The 25,711-nt window shown below is 39.7% G+C and overlaps 3 protein-coding genes across 4 annotated transcripts in view; 2 read left to right on the top strand and 1 right to left on the bottom strand.

The window, feature by feature from the left end:
* Positions 1-339: 339 nt before the first annotated feature.
* On the top strand, positions 340-3,395 carry ZFAND2A (zinc finger AN1-type containing 2A). Of its 2 annotated transcripts, XM_066560913.1 has the most exons (6): positions 343-517; positions 1,051-1,145; positions 1,855-1,986; positions 2,091-2,242; positions 2,755-2,844; positions 3,245-3,395. In XM_066560913.1, exons 1-6 carry the CDS (start codon positions 463-465, stop codon positions 3,252-3,254), a joined length of 534 nt encoding a protein of 177 aa, XP_066417010.1. In that variant the 5' UTR covers positions 343-462; the 3' UTR covers positions 3,255-3,395. The 2 variants fall into 2 exon arrangements, with proteins under 2 accessions (XP_066417011.1, XP_066417010.1); XM_066560914.1 differs by lacking the exons at positions 2,755-2,844; positions 3,245-3,395 and having other exon boundaries at positions 340-517; positions 2,091-2,246.
* Positions 3,396-5,991: 2,596 nt separating this feature from the next.
* C16H7orf50 (chromosome 16 C7orf50 homolog) overlaps positions 5,992-25,711 on the top strand; it is a 120,176-nt gene continuing 100,456 nt past the window's right edge. Inside the window, exons 1-2 of the mRNA XM_066561163.1 lie at positions 5,992-6,061; positions 7,273-7,442. Coding sequence (XP_066417260.1) covers positions 7,287-7,442 — 156 coding nt within the window. The 5' untranslated portion in view covers positions 5,992-6,061; positions 7,273-7,286. The remainder of the gene's footprint in view (positions 6,062-7,272; positions 7,443-25,711) is intronic.
* Positions 19,330-24,610, bottom strand: GPER1 (G protein-coupled estrogen receptor 1). Its single transcript, XM_066560811.1, has 3 exons — positions 24,489-24,610; positions 23,798-23,943; positions 19,330-22,455 (listed from the first exon to the last, which is right to left on the bottom strand). Exon 3 carries the CDS (start codon positions 22,023-22,025, stop codon positions 20,952-20,954), a length of 1,074 nt encoding a protein of 357 aa, XP_066416908.1. The 5' UTR covers positions 22,026-22,455; positions 23,798-23,943; positions 24,489-24,610; the 3' UTR covers positions 19,330-20,951.

The raw sequence follows: 25,711 nt of genomic DNA, 5'->3' as shown, positions 1-25,711 counted from the left end.
AGTGAGACAAGCAATTAAAACAGACCAACTGGGGAAGTTTCTGCTGGATCTGGTCTCCATTACCAACCCCTGCCACCTCCACCCTGAGCTCATCTCCTTGCCCTTGCTCTGTCTTTTCTCACTCCAGTGCCTATCTCCATTCTTATTCTTATTCATTTTTCTTTCTTTTCTTATCCCCATTCCCACCCCCGTTATTCCCATTCCCAGGCCCCGCCCCCGACCGTGACTCAGCCGCCCCCCGGCCTCCCATTGGCCGCTGCCCGCGCACGCGCGGGGGGCGGCGTGGCACGCCATTGGCTGTGGCGTCCGTGACGTCACGGGGCGGGGCGCGGAGGGAGCGTGACTCAGCACGTGGCTGCGCTGACTCAGCGCCCCGAGCCGATAAAGCCGCGGCGGGCGCGCCCGTCCCGGGGCTCCGCTCTTTGTCACCGTCCCCGCGGCAGAGCAGGGTCCCCGTGTGCCATGGAGCTGCCGTGGCTGGGCGAGCACTGCTCCGAGCGCTCCTGCAAACAGCTGGGTAAGTGCGGGCTCGGAGCGAGCCCCGAGCAGCGCCCGCCCCGCGGACCCATCACGGAGGGTACCGGGGGCCGCTGCTGTCCCCGAGGCTGTCCGGGTTGCTGGGAGCAATGCCAGACACCAGTGCTGCTGTGGTACCCCCTCAGCAGGGCTAGGGAAAGAGTGATAGCTGTTGTTCCTGTAGGTGTTAAATTGTTAAGGAATGGCTTTTCAAGAATAACGTGATTTTTGAAACTGGGCTTTGCGTTTGTACTTCAGCTCTTAGCTCTTGACTAGTTGCTCACTAAGGTTTCTGCTTTTGAAGAGCTCCTGAGGTGCTTATGGCTTGTGTTTGTCTTATGCTGCAGATAAAAAAGGAAAACTTACCACTCTTGCTCTTTTAATATTTGTGAAGAATGATCTAATCTCTATAGAGATAATTGGATTGTGGCTCGACAGAAACTGCTTTAGAATTTACGTGTAGACTTCTGTGAGTACTCTAAGAGTTGTTAGCTTTGTTCCATAAAAATGTTTTCGTTTTTATTCTTCGCCCAGATTTCCTTCCTCTGAAATGTGACGCATGTGGGGAAGTGTTCTGTAAAGATCACATCCGTTACGATGACCACAAGTGCAGCTCTGCCTACAAGAAAGTGAGTTCTGTATGACCTGAGTCATAATTCACCCTGCAGAATTGCTGTGTCATTTTTAAGGGCTGCTCTGAAACTCCACCTGTGATTTCAATAAAAGTGGATGGGAGAACCTCAAGATGCAAGTTAAAAATACATCTGGATTTCTAATATATAAAAACCTGTCATTTTAGAGGTCACATCTGCTAGATTCTAGTTTTTTTTTTCACTTACAGTGCATCTCCCCAAAAAGGAGTGCTTTATATTTCAAGGAATGTATTGTGGTCTAAAATTTTCTGGGGTCCAAGTCCTGTAAGTTGAAGAACAACAAACATGAAACTACAGAAGAAATAAATAGAACAAGTGGGTCCAAACTTTGATCTCTGGCCTGTACTTGGGCTTCGAAGTATTCAAAGTCTGTGATTCCAGAAAAGCCAAAAGGATATTTAAAGTCAACTTACCAAATACATTGCTACAATTGGTTTGGCAAAGCATTACTGTGTGGTTTTTGGATGGGGATTTGCAGTTACTGTTGTGAAGTGTCTTTAAAAGCATTAGCAAATGAGAACATTAAACATTTAGGAATATATTCCTATTATCTATGGGTAAGACAAGGGGAAGGACACAAAATAGGGTTGGATTTGTAATGGTTGGACTTGCTTATCTTAAAGGTCTATTTCAATCTAAACAATTCTTTAATTCTGTGATGCTGATCTGTGCTGTATGTTCTTAGAATGTGCAGGTGCCAGTGTGTCCCCTCTGTAACACACCTATCCCAGTGCAGAAGGGAGAAATTCCAGATATTGTAGTTGGAGCCCACATAGATAAGGACTGCAAGTACAACCCAGCACAGCAAAAGCAGAAGGTAAGAAAACTGCTGCTGAAGTCTGAGCTGCCTTCCTGTGCCTTCAGCTCGGTCATGGCTCACAGAAAGCAAACATTGCCAACTCCCTGTCCTCTCTTACTCAGATCTTCACAAACAAATGCACAAAGCCAGGCTGCAAAAGGAAAGAGATGATGAAGGTGGTTTGTGAACAGTGTGGTAGCAGCTTCTGCATTAAACACCGGCATCCTCTGGATCACGACTGCAGAGGGAGCAGCCAGCCCATCTCCAAGGCAGGGTGAGCTGGACTTGGGATACTTCAGCTCAAGATGAGGTCTCAGGGCTGGTATCAGGCTTGGTGGGGAGCTTGGACAGACAGGGAATTCTGGAAACTACTGGTCATGCCAATAAAATAGCCACGATTTCCTCTTGCGTCTCAGGCTGAATTTCTGAGCCAAGAGATAAAGCTTGTCAAATGCTTTCCTGGATTTTCAAGCTTACCTGTGTCAGTCTCTCCTAATTGAGAATAGACACTGGCCAACTCAAGCACCCTTTGGGGTCAAGCTCCACATATTAGAATCCTAAAGCTCTGTCCAGCACTTTGAAGTAACCAAGAATAATCAATATCCTGACAAACCAAGTTTGAAGTTAATGTTAATAAAAAAATCTGTCTTTTGCAGGCAGACATACCTTGGCTGTTCTGTGCAGTAGGACTGTGAGATTTGTGTGACAGATGCAGATGATTAAACTGGATGGAAGAGTGAAAATACAGAGTGCATAGGTGCTGAGCCTGGTTGTGTTTCTTTGTAGATGTGCAGCTCTGATGAGAGCATCTCATCCCACCTTCAAGTCCCCGGGAGCAATTGGAGTGCCATCTAATGGGAATCGTCAGCACAACAGGTATCAGGAGAAAAGACAAACTAAAACCAGGCTGTGGCAGTGCCACTGTCACACCTCTGAGTGCTCTAGAGCTGGTGGCTGACCTGTAAGTGGTGTTGGGAGTGCAGTAGAGGGGCTCTGACAGCACAGGTAAATCCCTGCTCCTCTATACTGGAGTGATTAAAGTGTCCTCATAGACACAAGCATTGGGACATCAAATTGTATCTGCAGGCTGCTCTCCCACCTGCTCAGTGAGAGGTTTGGCCAAGTTCTGGGAAAATGGTGTTTCATCAGAGTGAGAAAAGCACAGCAAGCTCCTGAATTAAAATAAATGGCCCAAGCCCTTCCCTGGCATGTTGTGGCTCATGTTACTGAAAGTTTCAGTTGTGCAACCCTTACAGTGCATTTTTATGTCTTACAGGTGCAGATAGTAGAGGCTCTTTACATCTGGATCAAACCTTTAAAATGAAGTTAATATCTTTTATCTCTCTCTATAAATTTCTATGCAATTAACTTATTTTTGTATCATAATAATGTATGCATTCAATAAACTGCTACCCTTTCCAAGCCAATGTTATTTGTTCCTCTATTTTGAATAAAAACTTTAATGCTATGAAAAATATTTGATGTAGGAAGTGAGGTGATGGTGGTAGGTAGAAGATTACAGTTGGTATGAAATACAGTTATATTTGCTTAGGTCGTGCCAAGCCTGAGCTAGGAATCTCCCAAAATGAAAATGTGAAATACAAGCCACTGTCATATGTCTTAATCCTTTTGGAAGTGTTCTGGCTCTGCATGACAAAAACCATCCATCTTGGATTCTGGATGTCATTGGAAGACCTTTATTTATAAAGCCAAACCATCTTTTTTACAGGTCCTTTTTCAGGTCCTGTCTGAAGGCTGGTGCTCACAGAGGCATGTGCAGTAGAATTCTTCATCATTTATTGTCCCTTAGACAGAAATCTAGATTTGCAGGAATATATTTTGTGGTTTCAGGGAGAAAAGGAAGCCAGAGAAAGTAGCATTAACTGTGTCTTGTGTAATGAGAATAAAGCCAAAATACAGCGTTGTTTAGGGAGGCTGCTCTTGCTGTCTTCCTGAAAAGCTTAAACAAGTGAAGTCATGGCAGATAATGCTCCATCTCTTATCCCGATCAGCTCTCTTGGCTCTTTAAAACTGCATGAGTATCCAGCTGCTTAGCTTGAGGCCTGAAATATTATAGGTTGATGAAATGGAAATGTGCTGTTAATGAACAATGCTAATTCCCCAGATGGGATCTAAGTAGACCTCTCATCCAGCTAATTGTGAGAAAAATGCCAGGGCTTTCTGATGGTGTCAGGGGGTCAAGACCTCAATTTCATGTGTCATTGGAGCCATTCCTCTGCATGCTGGGGCTTCTGGGCTGCAGTGTTGGCTTAGGGCTACCTGGAGGGAAATTGCAGCCCCTTCAATGCCCTGCAGTGCTGCTGAGGTGGGAGGAGAAGCACTGTGCAGAGCAGTGCCGAGTTCCCGGACCTGGGAAAAGCCATCTCTGCTGGTACTGTAAGAGATGGGAGTGCAGTTAGTGCATGTGGTTTCCACATCCTTGGGGGTGCTGCAGGTATGCAAAGATTGTTGTGTCTCTTTTTGAACAGTTTAATCCTTGGGGTGGGAATGCTGCCTGAGGAGGAAATGTGGATTTAGGGTCCTTCACAGGGACAGCACATAAACAATCAACACCTTGAGTCACAGGCCTTTCCTAACAAAGGGCAGATGTAATTTCTGTCCAGCACAGAACAAATCCCTGTGCTATCCCATTTTATGTTTGACCCAGTCTGATTTCTCATCCTGGAGAAGTTTTTGGAGAAGATCACAGCTAGCTGGCCAAACTGCACATGTAAAATAGATATGAGTTACACTGAGCACTCCACATAATCTGAGTTTTTGCAATCCTGCAGCCAAGACTGTGATTTGATGGTACCTGTAATACTGTGTTCAACCACAGGATGTCACAATAGGATACGCAATAACACAATCTATTTTAGGAAGTCTAAACATAGAAAATATTGGAGCAGAAGCTCAAATTACAGCTTTAGTTTTAGGTACCACCACCCTCTGATTATCCCGTGTACCAACACCCTAACTCAGCCCTAGCACACTGCTATATTTTATATACATTTTTTATTTTTTGAGCATAATTTCTAACCAGCACCCATTCCAAAACAATGCCATGCACCCCAGTGGTGCTTTGGGAATTCCAGGTTCTGACTGTGGTGTGAGGACACGGCCCAGGGGAAAGAGGCTGTCCCAGCCCAGCAGGGATGGCTGGGGGCAGGAGGGCACCTCGGTGTGGGGAGGAGGTGGAAAAGCAGAGGTTGCCCCTTCCCATCAGTGCCTGCAATGTACAGGGATGTGTTTGCCAGCAGCATCTGCTCCCACATCCAGCATCTCAGGGATGCTGGGATCCAAGCAAAGGGGAACAACAGCCCTCTCTCAGGTTGTCCTGAAAAATAATGTGTCATCTACGTGTGAGTATGTGGCCAAAATTCTGGCCTTTAAGTTGGCAAGGGGACTTGGAAAAGTTTGTGCATGGGGTATTTACAGAAAATGAAAACATGGAAACCAGCTTGCTTCCTGGAAATTGTCCTCGGAGGTGTTTCCTCCATCTGTCAAACCACACCCTTGGCCTCTTCCCACGCATTCCACCCGACCCCATTTGGACACGGGTACTACTGTCTCACACTTCAGCATCTTTTAGGATCTGGAGCCTTTAGGATCTGCGGGCTCGAAGGGATCGGAGCCGTTCTCCAGAGAGCCACACCTCAGTGTGTCTGCAGGGGGCGTCCCAGCAGGGTGCAGATGGGTCCCTGCCAGGATGCGGGCGGATCCCGGCCAGGACATGGGACGATCCGTGCCAGGCCCGGGAGGATCCCTGTCAGGATGCGGGTGGATCCCGGCCAGGCCCAGCTCCCGATTTGGGGCCCCTCCCAGGCCAAAGGGCGGGGCCACAGACGGAGCTCGGCGCGGGAAGGTGACGTCACCCACACCGCCAGAAGCCGGCGGAGCGTTCCGCCGCACACGTGTTCCTGATGGGTGCTTTAACTCCGAGAGCTGCTTCCTATTGGTCATCAGCGTGATTGACAGATCAGCAGCCAACCAGATACCGCCATTCTCCCCGCGTAGCCAATGAGAGTCAAGGGCGGGCGGCGGCGCCAAGCGTGCGGCTCAGTTGAATGTGCCGGGGCGACGGCTGCGGGAGGTGCGTGTGGGGCGGGTGGGGGGCGCAGCCCTGGCTCCCCTCGGGGGTGGCGGCGACGGCGGCTCCTCCGGGGGTCTCCCTGCCCGCACGGAGCTGCGGGAGGGGCGGGGAGGTTCGGTCCGGCCTGGCCACATGCGCGGCGGTGTCTGAGGGGGTGCGTTGGGATGTGAACCCAGGGTTTATGTTGGGAAGTGAATCCGTGTTGGGGAGCGGAGCCGGCGGCCTGTGCAGGGCTGGCTGGGAGCTGGGTGCCCTCCCGGGCCGGGCACGGCTCTGCCTCACACGTGCCAGGCCTGGCTCCGCTATCCCGGCAGTGCCGAATCTCTCCTTTGGCACCTTCTGTTCTATTGGGGACCCCCCGAGGTGGGCTTGTGGGTTGTTTTGTATTTTAGTGTATAATTCAAGGCAGATATTTGTGACTGAGTGATATTTGCCTGTGTGGTGAAAGTGACTCCGAAATTGACACTGAATGTGACAGTGTTGGGACAAATGGGGAAAGTCGCTTAAATCAGGCGTTCTGGCAAAGAAATAGTACGGAGTTACAACTAGACCTGCTTTCAGACCCAGCTGCAGTGTTATCTGGGACTCCTGTTCATGTTCATCCTTGTTTCAGTCTAAAATTAAAGATAAAGCTAGTGAGACAGTTCTTCGAGCATAGTTTTACCCTGTTAACCTATAGGAAAACAGAAAAGCTTGCAGTTTAATCAGAACTAGTGGTTTAAAACTGTTTAGTAATCAAATAGCCTTACATTTTCCTTGTGAGTGCACACATATGCATATTAATGAGATTATTAACAGTCATGTGAATGTATTTTGAGATGATGGGATGTTATCTGAGGTAGGCAGTTGATCAAAGAGTTCAATGTGGTGTGTTCTAACCTGCAGAAAACACAACCTAAATTATGGGGAATTCCTACCAGGAATATCACTGAGGCATTTTCCACATCAGGGCCTCAGAGGACAAAAGGTGTGGAGAATCCTACAGGGGATTGGCATTTGAGTTTTCCAGTAGCTTAACGACAATGTATTTCTAAAGGAATACACGAAAATTCTCCAAAATTAATCAAGTTTCAGTGCAGACATACATTTCATAGTTAGGTAGTCACAAAAAATTATCATACCAGTGTAATTATAGTATAGCTGTCTGTATATGAGACTGATATTTAATATTAAAAAAAGTTCTAACTGCAGTTTGGTGGTTTCTGTTACAGGACAGCATTTTAGAATGCCAAAAATGATCGTGGAAAAAAAAGAAAAGAAGGCGGAAAAAAAAGAAAAGAAGGCAGAAAAAAGAAAAAAGCTGAAGGAAGATGTGGCCCAAAAGGATGAGCTGGAATTGGAAACCAAACCAAAGAAGAAGAAGAAGCAGCAGAAGCTGCAGGTTTGGCTCTTTAATTCAATACAAAGTGGATTTGTTGTTGCTGTAGATTCTGTTCTGAACATGAGTTTGATTCAGTTGCAGTGATTCCTTGGATGCAATATTCCTAGAGTTAAAGCTAAAAGGAAATGATAAATTAAGCAAAATCTGTGTGCAATCATAGCAGGCAGAGGGGTAATCTCTGTTTGTTTTGGGTGTTTCTGTGAAAAACAGAGGATGGATGTGGGTGAAAGGTGACCCAAGTGAGGAGCTGTCATATGGGAATCTCAGTGCAGCTTCAGTCTTCATGTGATCTTGAGTGCCTGGGAAAACATGAAAGATGTTTTCTTGGAAATTCTCCTGGTTTTTGGACAGAATGTCAAGTGGCCAGAAGGTGTCAGCAGTCTCTTTGTATTCCTGAAAGTTTTATGAATTATTTTATGAGAATAAAATTAGCAATCTCAATATGTTACTTAAGTAAGAACTTGGAGTTGGAAGGGGTTTTTATGGGGTTGGTTTTTTTTGTTGTTGTTGTTGGTTTTTTGTTTGTTTTGGTTTTTAAGTGGTGGAAATTATGCATAATTCAAGGACAATTCAGTTCTGATATTCTTAGTGGTTACTCTGGAATGAGGATCAAAGAACTGTAAAGCAACTCAAGAAGTAGAGAGGGAAAGCAGTTTTTTCCCTCAGGAAATCTTGAGGATCACCTCAAGAAGCCATGGTCTTAATTCTCTTATGTTTCCTGGCCTAACATAAAATATATGTGAAAGCTGCTTGTTACTTTCTTTATCATGACATGTGTATCTCAATGGAGCTCATATAACTAAAAATTAGTACTTATTTTATTATTAGACTTTATTTAAGGTCATTGAAAAGAACATATTTGAAGAACTCTTGCATTCGTGTCTCTGAGTATTGCACTTAGAGTTTGGGAAGCTTAGTATAAAAAAGCCACCCTATTGCAGAAGCTATTCAGAGGACTGTGCAGTTTTGAACTCAGCAGAAATGTTCCTAAGTAAGAAAAAAATGCATCTTTGTCAAAGCAAAAATAGGAAATTTTGTCTTTATAGCTTCACAAGAGAGAACGTTTCTCTTTTCGTTTATATTACAGAGTGTTTTATATTACAGAGTGTGGATTTGCTGTGCTCTAAATGAGGGAAAATAATTTTCCAGGACAAAACAGTGTGAAATTGAAATGTCAAAATGAGAATTTTATTGCCTGTGACAATCTATAATTTCATGTAAAGCTGGCAAACAGCCAAGGTGGGCTTCAAGCTTCTGGCTAGTGAGGCTTTTTTGGACCATCTGATGTGCAGTGTTCAGTTCTTAGAACACCCAGATGAGTTTTGAGGGCTGTGCAGGCTGTAGGACTGTGACAGAAAGAGCAAAGAGCAATGGAAAGAGGAATCCTTAATGCTGTTAGGGAGCCCCAATAAGCACAACAGTTCTTGGAATCATAAAAGCTGATGCCAGTGGGTGGCTTGAACATGTATATAGTGAGTTTTAGGGAATGCCATAAAAGGTCTATGACAAACCTCTTCTTGGCATCAGCTTCATAAACTGTAACTGTTGATGGAGGAAAGCCTGAGTTAATAGACCACTTCTTTTTTATTTTATTTTTGAAATAACTGTTGAGAATGAAAAATGTGAGGCAGATCTTAAATAATTTTACTTTAGAAGTGGTTAAAAAGTTAATTGCTTGGCAGTTTGGTGGTTACTCAGTGTAAGTACTCCCAGCTTTGTGAAATGCTTGGTTAAAGCACATTGGCATTTATGCTTTAAAGTGCTTTTGGTCATCAAATCTTGTGAGCATGGAAAGTGTAACAGAACAAGGTAAAACTGCTCTGTGTGAACAGGAAGATCAGGAGGGGCTCTGGGGCTGTGCTCAGTCAGTGAATGGTTCCAAGTAAGAAATGTGGAACAAATGTTAGGCAACTGCTGAGAAGGTTTATTCTGCACCTTTACTTCCTTTAATTTGATTTCTGTTACTTTAAAATAAGCTGGAATTTTGCTAGATCTACAGGAATTCCTGACTCATGGTGCCTGCAGTCTGATGAGCTGTGATTGGTTTTTAATGCAGTAATTGAATTAAAGGAAACTCTTCCTGGCATTCTGAAAGTAAGGATGGGAAGGCTCCAGTTTTTCCCAAGGAGTCTCATCTGTGGTAGAAAGAAGTGAGAGTTTTTAATAGGACAGAAGTTTCACTGGTTCATTAAGTCATATTCCTGTGATTTACTTTTTTTCTTTTCTTTTTTTTTTTTAAATTCTAGTACAGCAAATTTAATCTCCAAAGTGGAAAATACAAATGTCTAATTGATTTTGTTATAGAGCTGGAGGCAGGCTAATGTGTGTTTTCAGTGACTGGATTTTGTGTACACTGATCATTCCTTCAAGAAATTTATTTCAAAAATTCTTACCAGCCTTAGACTATGGCATTTTTCCTTGGAACAGCTTGACCTTTCAGAGTAATCTTGATGTTTTATTGATTTTCATCTACTCTATTTCTTCTGTTTACACTAAATAGCAATAAGCAGTTCAAGCCCAATATGAATGTTTTTGTGAGTGATCTTAGAACCACACAGCTGTAAATAAGACATCTCTAGTGGAGCTGAATTTTAGAGTTTAAATAAGTTTAAAAACTTAATTCAGCCTTTCAGGTTTTTCTGACTGATTCTCCTAATGTTACTGTTCTATTTACCTACTTGAAACAATTGCACACATTAAACAGATTTTTTTTTTTTTAATCACTAGATATTAATTTTACATTTCTTATAATGGCATTTATAGTTTGCTAACATACTTATATGTTGAATGTTATCTTATATGCTAACATACTTATATGTTGATGAAATGGAAATGTGCTGTTAATGAACAGTGCTAATTCCCCAGATGGGATCTAAGCAGACCTCTATCAGAGTGTTTAAGTTTTTCCTTTCAAACTGTAACATGGGTATGAAGAAAAGAGATTTAAAATGTGCCATCTAGACCGATAGTTTGAAGCTGACTATTGGATTCTTGGGTAACAACTGCCTGATGGATCTTTTTGGAAAAGTTGGTCTTGTTTCAGTTCTCTGAAAAAAAGAGATGCAATATTGTTTGTTAATGTGTCAGCTTGAAATAACAGAACCCTTAGAAGTGTTTCTTTGCAATTACCCCTGTTTTGCTTCTGATTGTGGATTTCTTCAGACTTATATCTGCCCCAATGGCACAAACCTTTCTGGAGCAGCAGTCCTGCCAGGTGCAGCTCTGTAGGTAGGGAACAACTTGTGGCTGCTTTGATTCCCAGGGCTCTTTGAGTTCTGCCCAGAGTGAGTTCTTACTGTGTCAAAGGATTTGTCATTTACGGGCAGCTCTCGTTGCTGCAGTGCTGTTTGCAGAGCTGCTGGCTTTCTGCAGAACAGTAGGAAATTCTTTCAGAACAGAACATCTATTAGGCAAGATTCAAAATTCATAATCCATGGAAAACAATATTAATTTCCTGTTCCTTCCCAATTTAGTCTAGTGAATGTTGTAACTTCAAGGAAAATGAAGATGAGTAAGGGAAGATCAATCTTTATAAATCAAATCCCCTTGTTCATGGTTGAAGGGTACTTTAGGTAATGCTCATACAGCCAGTGGGTGTTTCCTTGTACTTCCTTGTTATCTCCAGCATTGCAAGTGGTTGGAGGAGGAGGAATCAACATTTTCCTCAGATAAAGGCAGGATCAGTGGGAAAGGAATTTAATTTCTGAGATTCCATACAGATACTACAAACAATGGCAAATAAACAAGTAGCTCATAATGTTTCTTTCATCAAAGTGTGCAGGTGCCCAAACAGTAAGATTTGTTTACTAAATGGAAAAAGGCAAAATTTGTAAAGAAAGGGTTTTTCTGTTTGGCTTTTTGGAGGTTATCATAAAGAGCAGTATAGAATTCTTAAGCTGCAAAGCAAACCACAAAAAAATAAAGAAAGATTATTTAACATCACTGTTTGGTTGGAAAACCCTGTAAAATTATGTTTAAGCTGTAGAGACCCACATTTTGGGCATGGGCTCGGTGGAATAACTGGGTGGAATAACTACTTTGATATGATCTTTAATGCTGCTTGTAATCAGGTAACTGGGGTAGTAATTTGAATGTTTAATGAATGCAAACCAGACATTGGTGCAAACTGATCCAGCAGATACTGTAAAGCTATTATCAGACAGTGTATTTATTTGTTTGACAACCCACTAATTCATCCCAAAGCCTGTTCTTGAAATAATGAGTTGTGGATGATTTGCAAACAAACTCAGTAATCCATTATTGTTCCCTTAATTTATTTTTCTAATTAATGGGAAGCTTATCTTGTAGCCATCAAAATAACTTAGTTTATCTTTTCCCATCCTTAAAAAAATGCCATGAAGTTAACAACTTAGTGTGATGTTGCAGGATTTTTTTCTGATTACCAGGCTACCACTATTAACTGTATTTTATATACATTAAAAGTATATTTTGGAAACTGCATTGCAATTCCACTGTCCACTCTTCCTGCACTTGTTTGGTTTTGATGTACTTGCTTCATCCTCCGTTGTAAGCATTAGCATTATCTGAGGTTATTGATTTTTGTTCAAGGATTATGTAAAAATCTTTAATATTTTAATATTTAAGATTTAATTTTAATATTTAAAGAAAAAAAGGAAATAAATTCTGAAAAGTTAATTTTATTTAGCATAACATCCTAAAATAAGAATCTCATCTCATACTGGGTTTTTTGGACCAATTTTAAAGTATCTTTAACATGCAAATAGAGTTTTGTCCATGTTATGAAGAGAAGATGACATAATCTTTCATCTTCCCCCATCCCTCCATCTCCCCCTGTGCCTTGATGGAAAGATCCATCAGCAGAAAACAGTTTCCCAGAGATAAAGGGGGAATGGGAGCTGTTTCTCAAAATGGCCAAGTTAAATGTCAGGATGGATGTTATTGTGCTGGGTTTTGTCAGTCTATAATTAAAATATTGGCCCTATTTCTCTTTGCTTTGGGCTGCCTTTCAGTTGAATGTTTATTTTTGGGTTATTTGTTTGGGGTCTTTTTACTTGCACTAAGAGACGAGTTTGCTGGCCCACTGGCTCTCAGTGCCTCTCTCTCTGTATGGTGGCCTTCTGGTAGTTATAGGAAATAATTACAAAGCTCTAAATTCATGTGGCAGTTATGGCTTACTGTGTGACATCTTGCTTGGTTTATCTGCTTTCTTATCTATGCAATATTTCTCAAATTAGGAAAATTTAAAAAAAACAACTAACCACAAAACAACAAACTTTGAGGGCAGCTGGTTATGGGACTGAAACATTTGTTTCCTGCTAACACTTCTTCATCAGAATATTGATAGAGTTGCTTCAAATTATTATATTAAATTAACCATACATTTATTTATTTTAAAAAGGGGGTAAATTTAATTATGACACCCATGTAGTGTTTATAGAGAATAGTAGGCCTTCTGTAAACAGACATGTCTAAGAAGGCACAGAATTGTGTCTGAAATATGGATATGCATAGATTAGGCTGAATAATTTTACATTCCTTTGAAAATTATTTTTGTAATGGTACGAATAGATTTCCCAGGAAAGAGTATTCACAGCTGGGAAAACAGTTGCTACTTTGAAGATGGTTTTCCCAGGCGAAAGGCTCACGTCCCCAACTGTGTTTGGTATAAACAATACGTGGTGTATTTCTTACTTGTGTTTAGAGGAATTGTGCGTTCTTCATTACATATTAGCCAACAAGAGTTTCATGCTAATTCTTGGTCTTTGCCTTAATCTGTATCCATTCAAAGTTAATTCCCTACTTTTATTAATAAAGCCAGGGTATTAAATTGATGGGGAGTTTGGTGGTGAAACAGAACTGTCCCTTCTTTGCTGTTAAGAGGGGAAATTCTTCCTTCTCTGCTTGGAGCACGTACTTGCTGTTTCCTCTCAGCCCTCATTCTCTGCTTGATGGTGAGACCTTCTTTGATGGCTCTTGTTGGATTTTCAGTATAAATCCTTGCTTTCCTGCCTTAACTGCAAATTTATTAACAAAATTGAAATTCAGGACAGGATTCCCACTTGTGGGTTGAATTTGTTGAGTGTTCAGCTGTTGAAGGAGCAAAGGCAAGATCTGCTTGACTGTGTCAGCCAGCTGCAGTCCAGTGAGAACACTGTTTTCTGCCCTTTTTCAATGATAATTTTCTTCTGGTTCTGTATTGATGACTTCTAGCTCCTCATAGAGAGAGGCATCATCAATGAAAATTGCTGGAAAAGGCCCAAATTGAATATAGAAAACTTGGCACAAATCCTCAAAATACATGTAACTTCAGTTAAAAAGAAGTCCCGTTAACATGTTTGAATTTGCAAAATGCATTCACTTGGCAAGAAATTAACTTGTAAGCTTGACAGGATGTTTGCTGCATTCTGATACAGGATAAAGAACAGAGAAATGGGCATTCAAAGGCAGTTATTCTTGACAGGGCTTGAAACTTGGAAGTGTGTATAGCATAATGTATTAATTCAGGCCTGATTCTTGTGGGTTTGTCACTTCCTCTTTATTGCTCTTACTACTGTTTTGTTAATGTTAATTGGCTCAAAAACCTAAAATGGCACAGATTTGGATATTTAAAATATGCTTGTTCTAAAAAGCAGTCCTGTTCTTGATGAAATGTTGCTGCTTGTTTAAACAGTGTGGGAGTCTGGTATAATGAATTTTATAAAATATGACTTCTTGTGTGTTGATGAAATAGATTCAAAAATTAAAAAAACCCCAATGTTTTGGTGCAGATAAAAGGGGGGATGATGGCTGCTTCTGTAGTATGAATGTGAAATGAGAAATTTTCTCATTCAAAGTGCCTTCTGTGTTTAGATGCAATATTGTGAACCACATGGAAGATCAGTGTATATTTATGTATGTTAATAAATTACAGCATAGATAAAATGGCTCTTGGGTATTAGATCAAAGCTACACAGATTAATAAATACTTGGAAAATGCTTGTCTGTTACATCCAACAAGTAATTAGAACAGAAAATTAATCTTTTGACTTTTAGAACCTGCCTGAAATATCGAGGGTACAAGCATGAAGGTATTTGACAAGGAAACCAGACTCTGTCTTTGAATGCATTTACCTATTTCTAATTGAATCCCACAGGAGTTCTGTAGGACATCAAACAGAAGATCATCAACCAGTGTTTTATTACATTTCTCAGCATTATCTTAATAATTTGCATCTGTAAAGCAGGCTATTGCAAATAGCATATACATAAGGGCAGACAGCTCTTCCTACCATCTCAGAGTTTGAAAGATGTCAAAGCTGTTCAGAGAATGTACTGAGGGCTTAGAGCTGCTTTGCTTAAAAAGGAGCAGAGTTGTTATGTAAAGAGAAGAGAAAATCTAAAGTATCTGTGGAAAATACATGCTTTTAGTTACTGTCATTCCATCCTACCTTTACACTGTGGACTGAGTCCTAAAGGAGAGTTATTAATCCTTACCCACTTGAAAAATAACTAATTGCTTACAGAACTGTTGTACTGAACTGTAATACAGAGGTCATTGAAATTGGTCATGGCTTCTTGTGAACTTAGGAGCTCTCATACACCTCGCTGGCTGATTCTTTTTTCAAATTACCTTTCGAATAGAAAGTTTTTCCTATTTTATTATGAAAATCCCATGTTCTGTGGTTTTCAAGCTTTTACTTCAAAGACATCTTTTAATAAACTTGTGAAGTAGGGGTTTTTTAAATTGTAAAATTTACCATACTTTGCTTAAACTATGGTTGTCTTCTTTACATTTGTCTAGATTAAGTCATGATCTAGTTTGAGCTTAAGTAGGAGCAGCCAACTGTCATGATCTGACAGGTTTTGGAATAAAATCTCTGGCCAAGGTCCAGAAAGTCTCACGCAGTGAGAGTCAAGAAGAGCACAAATCAGCAGGGTCAGTTTTCCATGGGTCCTCATGCACTCCTTGTTTTGGGCTGAGGATGCTCACTGGATGTTTGGGTTCTGTGTCAGTTCCAGCAGCACCTCTGCCAGCAAGCCTGGGCTTCTGATCCCACAACACCCCGACAGTGTCACCCATCAGCAGGCAGCTTTAATTAGCATAAGAAAATAGCATGTCATGTTTCTCACTCCACTAGAGAATGAGCTTGTAATATCAGAAGTAATTATTCTGGCTTTGGAAGCCAAGCTAGTTTATAAATTAAGTTCCCTCACACATCACTGTCTGTATCTTCTTCCCACCTTGATACTCAGTTGTCAGGTGGATATTTGGAATGGTATCAATTGTTTAAGTGAGCTGTTTCCTTGGTTTGCTTCTCAGTTTGCTGTGTGCTCTTTACTCTGGAGCACAAGAGTTAAAAGGTTTCTGTAGTGAGGTACGGGCTATTTCTCTTTTGTAGTTCTGAATGGAGAGAGAATGAAAGGAAGAAAATCTTATTTGCCATTATATTACTGTTTCTATTGAGGGAATGCCTGGGAAAGGAAATATTTCTGCTGCTGAGGCAGAAAACAAATCTATCTCCAGCACTATTAGGCAATTCTGCCACCGAGTTCTTTCTGTAAAAATCACCTTAACTCCAATTCTAAGGATAATTTAACAATATCCTAATAATTTTCCTGTTTCTCTACTATGTCTTTTTTTCTCCCCGTGGTTTTTTTAAAGTCCTTCCAGAAAACACAGTGAATGCAATTTGAAAAGGTCTTAAACCTCTTGAGTGATTTTGCTTGCAGGTCAAGTGAACTGGGACTTGTAAGCAAAGCTGCTGCTTTGGAAAGGCTCACCCTGCTGCATTAAATATTTATTTTGAGAAGATAGGGTTTTACTTTTTGGTAGTGAACAGCTCAGTAGTTTAATTTAGAACTTTGAAATGTCTTGTGTATACCTGTAGCAGACTGTTTAAACAATGTGAGAAAACAGGTTGGAAACTTGAAAATGGTTTTTATTGTGGGGGTTGAACAGTTTCAAAAGCCATCCTAAATCACAGGTGACTGTGTGAGACTCAGACAATCGTCTTTATATTTTGTAATGGCATTTAGTGGACTTCTGTAAAAGAAATGAAGTAGCCTGTAAGAAAGGGAGTTGAAAGTAGAGCTGATCCTGCCCAGTCTGCAGAGGACATTGCTCCTGTGTTGGCACCTTGGGTGGCTCAATATGCAGCTGTTTTTTCTTAGCTCCTGCCTGTGCCATGCTGCTGTGTGATGGAAGTCCAAAAGGAAGCCCAAACCCAAGGGTTAAAAGTTTATTGTAATAAAAGTCACTGTGGAATAAATAGTTTGGACAATACTGTTGAAGAAAGGACACCTAAATTATAAATATGACTGGAGGGTGTTCAGATTTTCATATCTGGTGTCTCTGAAACACAGCACAGGGCGTGTACCACAACCTCCCTCCCTGACAGCAGAGCTTAAGGGTATAGGGGAAAGGTGTTCTGTGTGCATGTTTTAAAAATGACTTGTTCCCCATCGCATGTTGTTCCTGTTTTACCATAAAAAAGAACAAATAAACAATTAATTTGACCCCATGCTCTTCTGTGATGAAAACTTTCAATGTTTGTCTGATGGTCTGAATGGGTAAGGTAAGACTTAGGGTGGAAGGGAAGGATAGACACTGTCCCTTAAATTCAAATCAAGCCTTATCTTTGTTGTTTTCAACCAAAATCAAATTAATTCATTGCTTCACCTTCATAAGTAGCTATTAAAATTCAAACCTATTTCTTCATACACTCACTTGTTTTTAGTTATGCAGAAACAAGTTCCAATGGAATTAATGATAATCAGGGTTGAACTTGACATGCTTTTACTTACGGTAAACCACTCTTTAACACATTTTTTATGTGACAATCCTAACCATTTAAAATTGTCCAGACAACCTTTTCCCTTTTGCAGTCTTAATAAACAGCTGAGAGAATACAGCAAAATCCTTACACGGGAAAAAATTCAGTTATACTCTAACACAACTTGATGGCTGGAAAAAAGATTAGAGCCTGCACTGTACAGGCAGTGAATTTTGTTTGAAACACAGATACTTAGTCTGAAATTTTACAGGCATTTTCTTGTAAAACTTTGTGCTCAATTTCTTTTCAAGTTTTTGAAGGGAGAGGTGACTTTTGTTGCATCTTGCCCATCTTATGTCAAAGCCTTGCACAGAGTCTGGGATCGCCTGACTCACTGATTCAAATTCTCTGTCACATGCCCTCCCATGCTGTAATGCTCTTCATAAGTGAATCAAGCTTTATCTTTAGACTGACAGACTTTGCATTTTTGAGAGGTGGATGTTGTGTCTGCACAGTTGGTATTTAGTGTATCTCCCAAAACTGTCAAAAGAATGCAAAGTTACAGCATCTCCTTAACATGTTAAAGAGGTCTCACATAATTCTTTTTCTCATATCTTTTTACACAGCTAAGGAAAGCTTTCAGTTGCATCAGGTCCAGACTGGTGCTAGCTTGTGCTGTTTGCATTTATTTTGTTTCTAGATATTAAGTTATACCCTGTGCATTCAAGGCAGTCTTGTGCTAAAGTACTATTTTCAAAAGCAGTTAATGGTTTCAGGGATTTTTTGATTATTCCCTCTCTCCTCTTTTCTGTGAGCTTTTCCTAATACTAGACTTTTCATGTCTGGAAACTTTATATTGAGTAGTGCAGCAAAGATTGTAAACAACTGTGATAAACAGGTTTTTAAATCTCATAGTTGTCATCAGTCCAGTCTTTTAGAAAGGCATATGGAATGTTTTCCTTCAACTCAGCAATGAAACAATTTGTGAGAGACCAGAGATAAAAAAGTGAAGGAGTTGTATAACAATTCTTGCTCCTATTCCCTTTTTCCTCTACACTCTAGAAGAGGTTTTATTTACTGGTGATTATGTTCTTTGAAATTAAAAAAAAATGGCACATCAAGCTGAGATCCTTTTGGTGCATGGATAAGCCATAGTCACGAGTTATTGCAAGATGCTGGTTTGCAGAAAGCATGTTGTGTACATAAACACATGGAAGTTGTATGACATTTCTGTAAATATTACTTTGTACAGAGTTACTGTTGAAAAAAAAAAGCTTTGGGAATAAGTGTGCAGTTTTTTCAGCTGGGAGAGTGCTTTGCATTTAAAGTAAGAAGTATGTTTAAATTTAGTAATTTCAGGCACAGTTCATAAGCCTGTCCCAAAATATCAGCAGTAGGGAACCCATCAGGTACTTTAGGTTTGTAATTTAGTTTTAAACATGCAACAGGTTGTTTCAGGTTGAGTAAATATTATTTTCTTAATGCTATAGTAATCTGGTCTTTCCTAGATTTCACTGTAAATTACTGAATAAGATCACTTAGAAACAAACTGCTTTAGAAGATGTATGAGCAGGCATTTGCTATTGCTGTTTGTTTATTATTATGAGCTTCTGCACAAAGACTTTCTTGATTTGTGTTCTGCAGGGGTAGCAGAAAGGCTTGTACCATAGACTTATATTGGAAGGAGGCAGAAGGGGAAAGGATCTTATTCCTAAAAAACCAAAATAAGCAACAACTACGATTGGGAAAGTGTATTCCTGCAACCCCAAAGTTCTTTATTCATGGCAAGTGTCGGGGTTGCACAAACCTAATAAATCTGTAAGTTCAAGATGTGTCTGTCTTCTCAGAATTGCATTGCCAAAACAATTATCTCTTCCTTCAGCTGGGTGTTGTCTGAAATAGCCATCTTTAATGGTGTGGTTAATGTCTATTGGCAGTCCATAGGACCTGAGTAATTGTGGCTAAAAGTACTGAGGGAGAAGGGCTGTGTGTCGTGCAGCACAGTGGTGGGAGATGACTTTCTGTATTTTAGCAACTTGTTCTACACTTGCATCTTTCCTGAGAGATCTGCTTGGTGTTGTGCAGAGAGGGTGGAACTAAACACTTTTTTCGTTAGACTGTGATTAGCAATCACTTGCAAATAATCTGCAGTTGCCTCAGACTCCACAGTGCTGTTCCTGTTGGAGCTGCAGGAATATCCAGCTATTTCAAATTCAACCATCATCATCTTGTGGCCTTTCTGTTTATAGGTCAAGTCTTTTGTGGCCAAAACTTCCACTGAGAAGCTCAAGATATTTCATGAGAAATATGAGTGGAATCATCATTTTCACTGTTTTCTTTATTGCTTTAGTAGCTTTAGTCATTGTTTTAAAGGTCTACATTTAAAAATCCTTTAAAATCTGTTATTGTGGTAATTAATTAATATATGACATTTGAAAATAGGACAGAACATCTTATTCTGCTGAGTTCTGGTGCTTCAGTCAATAAGCACAGAAGTGAAATGAGTTTGTTCACTTGAGAGATGCAGCAAGTGATATTTTAATGATCTTGCACACTAATCTCTAGGAACTTTATAGCTTCTTCTGAACAAGTCCAGGAGTAACCTGTGCTAAACATCAATCAGATTTACAACCCAATTATTTGCTAGAAGGAAAGAAACACTACTGTTTTCCAGTAAGTGGTGCTATCATTTGTTTGCTTAGTATAATTAATCTTCACATGATCAAAGCATCTAAAATGCATCTTACAGTCTCGAAAGGCTGAGGCTTTGTGGAGGTGGGATGGGTGTGCATGAAGTTCAGATCTGATAATCCCACTCCATTACATTTGGTCTTCCTTCCTAAAATTGGAGGTTTCTGTCACTTTCATAAGCAATATCTACACAATATCTACAATGTCTTTTGCAGAAAGTGACACTTCCTTAAAAATCAGCATTTTGTTGTGGAATGTGAAGAGACTTTGTGCAATGTGCACTCAAATCTGAAGGCAGGTGTGAATAATGTTGGTGCACTGGCATTTTTGACAAAAATGCCAATTATGTTTGTTCTGAGAGAGATCATCAGGGTCAATCCTTAAAAGAGAATGAAGCACTACATTTTGCTTCTGTGAAGGTCTTTGAGATGAGCACTATAGTTACAGATGATTTTGGTTTTGATCAAGTACTGATGTAAACAGTAGATTACATTTAGGAGACAAAAACTCATCACTGTGCTTGATTATATTAAGATCAAAAACTTAATCATGGAAGACATGCTAGAATACAGTGACGATAGTACCAAGTAGTTCTTGTAAGCAAAGTCATTCATCTTAACATGTTTGGGTGAAAAAAAAATCAATGTTTTCTGCATCTCCACATCAATATGTTGTAATGATTTTTCCTCACTGTTATGGCAGCTTCATTATTTCAGTGGAAGTACCTTATATACACCAGCAAAGTATCATCTCTGATAATCAGATTACATCTAGAGTCTTCCTAGGTTGATAAAATTTTCTCTTATATCGTCATTCATATATGTATAATGCAAAATAAAGCTTCTTCAGTGCTCAGCTTTTAATAATCCTGTTCATAATTAAATATAAATCTGACTAAAACATATTCTTCTACATTAAAGTCTTGTCATAAAAACATTTTGAATATAAACCTTCAATACTCAATAGAGCGATACAATATATATATACACACACACACATATGCACTTTTTTTCTGTTAGTAGCAAGCATTTTGTTCACTATTTGCACAACTTCACAGTCATATGTTCTACACAATGATACTAAATCAGACTTCTGATTGCTCATTACTGTCAGGAATGACAGACGTTAAGGCAGCCTGACAGAAGCGATGCAATGTTGACATTTTTGTTTTCTGTTCAATGTACAGTCGCAGTTTGTCTCTGAAGGTTTCCCCCAGAAAGCTGTAAATTAAGGGGTTCAAGCAGCTATTAGAAAAAGCTGCTAGGTTCACAATATGTCCTGTTAAAGGATAATCATGCCTGAAGGATGGGCTGTTTGAAGAGACGGGCTCGCTTTTCCTCTGGAGAAGTTGGACGCTAATGAAGACGTTTTCAGGGAGCCAGCAGATAAAGAAAACCAGGACAACAACAAAAATCATGCGCAAAGCCTTCTGTCGCCGCAGCCGGAGACTCCTGTGCTTGTGTGCTTTTATAAGGACTCGAACAATTAATGAGTAACAAAGACCGATGATCACAAAGGGGATAATAAACCCCAGGGTTATCTCTAGCCACTGGATTTCTTTTACATCTGCAAAACAGAAATAGACCTCTCCAGTGTGCTGTAAGTGCACGGCTGTAAATGGGACTAGAGCTGCCGAAATGGATGCCATCCATATGAGCCCACAGCTCAGTCTAGCGTGCTGCATAGTGCGAAATAAGTTGGACCTCATTACTTTGGCCAGGGCTAGGTATCTGTCAAAACTCATCCATGTCAGAAAGAAAATGCTGCTATACATGTTGATCTGAAGGAACAAAGACATAAAGGTACAGATGATGGTGATATCGTAATATTTCTCGTCAAGATTAAACACCTCAATGAGAGAATCGGCCACTAGAATGAGATCAGCCACTGCCAGGTTTATGAAGTAAAGGTCTGGGATTGTCATTTTTTCCCGAAAGCTAATGTTGACAACCAGTATCAGAATGTTTCCCACAAAACCAATAGGAAAAAGGAATATTGTGTAAAGGCATGATAAGAAAAGGCCAATAACATATTGTTGGTGTTCTGATTTATCAGCTAATCTAGAGGATATGCTTTCGTTACACAAATGGGATCCATTCAGGTTAAAAGTTGTGCTGTTACATATAACGGGTGATACTGAGGCAGAATAAGTTTCCATGGTTAGAATATCTGCAGAAAAGATATTAGTACTCAAAGTTTGATGGCAATACCAAAAAAATCAGATTTTTGGTTGGTTTCAACTGAATTCTTAGTAAGCATTTTTGGTTGGAATTGAAAAAGATACAGACTTTTGTATAGGAAATGAAAATGCTTTAAAAGTCAGATTAATTAGACTTAAAACTGACTGAAATGTAATACTACAGATAGTGAATGTCTTAATTTGTTTTACAGGATGCTATATACATTTTAAATAAGAGAATTTGCAGTTCCTGTATGCCTTAAGATCATGTAGGAATCTTTTTACCATGGTGGTACTGGGTCTCTTTAATAAAAGCTTTTCAGCAGCAATGTTTCTTCATGCAAGTTGGAAGGCAGTGGAATTCTAGCTCCATTTGTTTTCTTTTAATAATCAATGAACATCCTTGGACCTGCAATTTGCAAATGGAAAACGATTAATCTCATATTCCAGCACTGTTCCATGTGCCATTAGCTTCTGCTAACTTAAATCACAGCCGAGGTTGTGGAAAACATCATGTTCTACTATAAATGCAAAGGTTCACTTAAAAGAATTTAAATTTGTTCTAGATCAAAATACCATCATGAGGGCAAGTCTGTTAAAATTGTGTGTGCCCGTCAGGGTTTCAGTATTAAAAAATGAAGAAATACAGAGAAATCAAATGAGTGACTTTAACCTAATATAGGAAAACTGTATTTTTAAATATAGATACATAGATATTTATTTTGTCAGCTTGTAAGGGTAATAAATAGCAGAGTCTGTGGCTGAGAAGGCAACAGAGATGAAAAGCAGTTGGTTCCTGCTGCTTTCAGTGGGAGGGAAAGGCAAATTTTAGAAATGAAGGTAATACAAGCAGCATATTGATATACACCAACATTATTATACTCAGTTTGTCTTCTGTTGTGATTTATTAAGTTTCACTGACTTCCGTGTAGTAATGGAAAATAACCAGTTATCAGATTTGTTTACTTCTAAATGTTGAATGTTATGCACTTGAAGCATCGCTAGAAGTTTATTTAAAAAAAGAAAGAGCCAAGCAAAAAACACCCCAAACAAATAAAACAGCAAGGAAATTACAAACCAGGTTATTTTGTGCTAAGTTTTAAATATTTTAAATTGCTTCAATCTGCATTTTACTGTCAAACCATTGATTTTTATTTACATGAAAATATATATTTAAAATTGTTTGCTAGTAAAATTCATGCGCATTTCCACATTTTGATGACTTAAATTCTGCCAGGGTGCAATCTGGGGGAGGAAAGAGCAGATCACTGGCGGAGTAGGAGGGTTAGAATAGTTTTAGTCAGAAATACAGCTCTGCGTTTGCTTCAATGTATTCAAGTAATTAGAAATAGCTACAGATACTTAAATAAAGATACAGGATCCAGAGCTTCGATTTTTAATTAAATAGGTATTAAGTTCCCAGTACCTGTTGCTGTGTTTTGAACCATTTTAATAGTGTAAATCTTCATGCTAAAATATCCATATGAAATTACGCTCATGACAAGGTTCAGTGTTTGTTTCAAGCAGCTATGAAGTCAGACATTAACTGTTGTCTTTATGTAACAGCCTTTTATTTGTGAACAAGGCGGTAAAACAGATTTAAATACAATAAATGATAAGTTAACAGCCTGAGCAATTGATTTTAAAAGGTCCGTAGGTGGTCAGATTTTAATTACATCTGAAAGGCTGCCAAAAGCCAAGCAATTAAAAGCATTACAGGTAACTATGTACTGTGAAACACTTTATTTTACCTCAATTCCATTTCTCCCGAGCTGGTTTTCCTGCAGACAGCAGCAGGCTGCTCCTTGCTGGGTGCACACGTAATGGATGTGCCAACTTCCACTGTCCTCTCGGTAAAAACTTGCTTTTAGGTGTGCAGAGCTGCAGTGGGTGCCACCTGTTGATGATTCAGCAGTAAAAACAAAAATCATATAAAAGTCTTACTCTGCTTTAAAACTTATTAAATAGAGAGTTTACAAGAGCAAAATGCAGATCTTGCTGCATGTCCTTGGCAATAAAACAAGCTTTATAGATTCCCAGGGTTGTTCTAATTTGTGTGCAGTTGAAGTGCTGCTGAAGAGCCTTATAAGGCTAGAATTAACCCTGTTTCTGCTGGTTTCGTTTCTACTAGAACTACTCAAACATCTTTCTCTTGTATTTGTCAGTTTTATTTTGCCTAATTGCACTCTCCTTTCTGCCTCTGGTGTTTTTTTAAGTTTTATAGTCCGTTCAAATCTAGAGCTCAGCTGAACAATAATTAAGAGATTTATTTGCAGATTGCAATGAAGCATATTTTACATAGATATAAAGCAATTATTTCTGTTATTTGTGCTGTTTTTTAAAAGCCTCTGGGCAGTCTAAAGGGAAATATTGGATTGAAGGCATCAAGCATCCAAGAAGGGTCATTTGCTAAATGGAGAAGATAAATTTCAGTTTTCCTACCTTCAAGTCGATCCCATTTTGCCTGTTTGTATTTAAATTTTCAGGTATATGTTGTCATTCTCTTATTTCTTAGAATTGCTCAGCTCAAAATCACATGGAGGCAATAAGCTTACCCTACAGAGAATGAGGAGCCTCAGTTTTGCATTAAACACCAGTGCTGCAGGTGGAGTTTTGCATTTCATCTGCAGGGGGTAAAAAAACCTACTTGACGTTTCAAGTAACACCACCTACTGGTGGCCAGAATTCTTAGAATGGGAAGAAAGTCAAAGCTCTCTCATAAAAGAGCAATATTTTATTTGTGGCAGTTGTTTTCTGTGGTTATGTTGATCTGACACCTGAACGTTCAGTGCCCTGCAGCATTCTGCTGCTGCTGGAATGAGGTGAATGGGATCTCAGCATTTAGGACTTCAGGAAGACAGTGTGACAGTTTCAGAAGTGTGGAGTAAGCAATTAACATGTCATTATAATGGTGGATGTATGACACTGATTACAGTGGTCAAATATCTTTAGGTTACAAAGGACCTCTCTGTAGAAAAGTGAAGCAGAGATTCTTTACGTGAGTGGTTTTGGGAGCAGAAGCCCTCTGCCTTCATTGAGGCAAATACATTATTTGCTGGTTTTTCTGCAACACACTGTGCCTAGGAATAGAGGATTTTGGCAGTGCTATTAAAACATTTTTTTAAGATGTTCTTGCATGATGGCTCTTTGTAAATAGTTTTGGAATCAGCTATTATTTAAATCAAAAGAATGTTTGCGCAGATTGGTGCTGGTAAAATTATTTTGAACAGAAGATTTCCATTGTGTGTGGAATGGAGTGTTTTAATACAGGGTGATGAGGACAGAGCCTGAAGTGTTTTGCTTTGAGATGTGTACAAATATGATTGCATTGTAGGACTAGAATATTGTAAATGTTGGAAAAATCTTGTGATACCAGCTTTGAAGGTCTTAATTTTTTGCTGTCATGAAAGAACAGGATTAAAAAGAGTCTTTATTGTTGATTGTTGATCATGTGGTTCTGCTGTACTTAGTTCTGTCCTTCAGAGCTTCCACTGATGTTGCAAGGGCCTGAAGGATTTTTTAAATTTCTTCATGTGTAACGTTCACTTCTGGGTGTCCGTTGTTTGTTATTATGGGGGCCTGGATTTGATAATCAGCTGGTCTGTCTGTCCTTGCTTGTCTAGCTGTGAATATCAGCTAGATAAAATGTATAATTCTGAATGATA

Source organism: Molothrus aeneus, chromosome 16 (genome assembly GCF_037042795.1).
Source record: "Molothrus aeneus isolate 106 chromosome 16, BPBGC_Maene_1.0, whole genome shotgun sequence".
Classification (NCBI taxonomy): domain Eukaryota; kingdom Metazoa; phylum Chordata; class Aves; order Passeriformes; family Icteridae; genus Molothrus; species Molothrus aeneus.
The sequence above is the reverse complement of the archived record's forward strand: the minus strand, read 5'-3'. Positions and strand labels throughout refer to the sequence as shown.

Coding starts and splice junctions, on each gene's coding strand:
- ZFAND2A (XM_066560913.1), top strand. CDS start 463: ATGGAGCTGCCGTGGCTGGGCGAGCACTGCTCCGAGCGCTCCTGCAAA. Junction 518..1,050: donor GCGCTCCTGCAAACAGCTGG/GTAAGTGCGGGC, acceptor TTCTTCGCCCAG/ATTTCCTTCCTCTGAAATGT. Junction 2,243..2,754: donor CAGCCCATCTCCAAGGCAGG/GTGAGCTGGACT, acceptor GTTTCTTTGTAG/ATGTGCAGCTCTGATGAGAG.
- GPER1 (XM_066560811.1), bottom strand. CDS start 22,025: ATGGAAACTTATTCTGCCTCAGTATCACCCGTTATATGTAACAGCACA.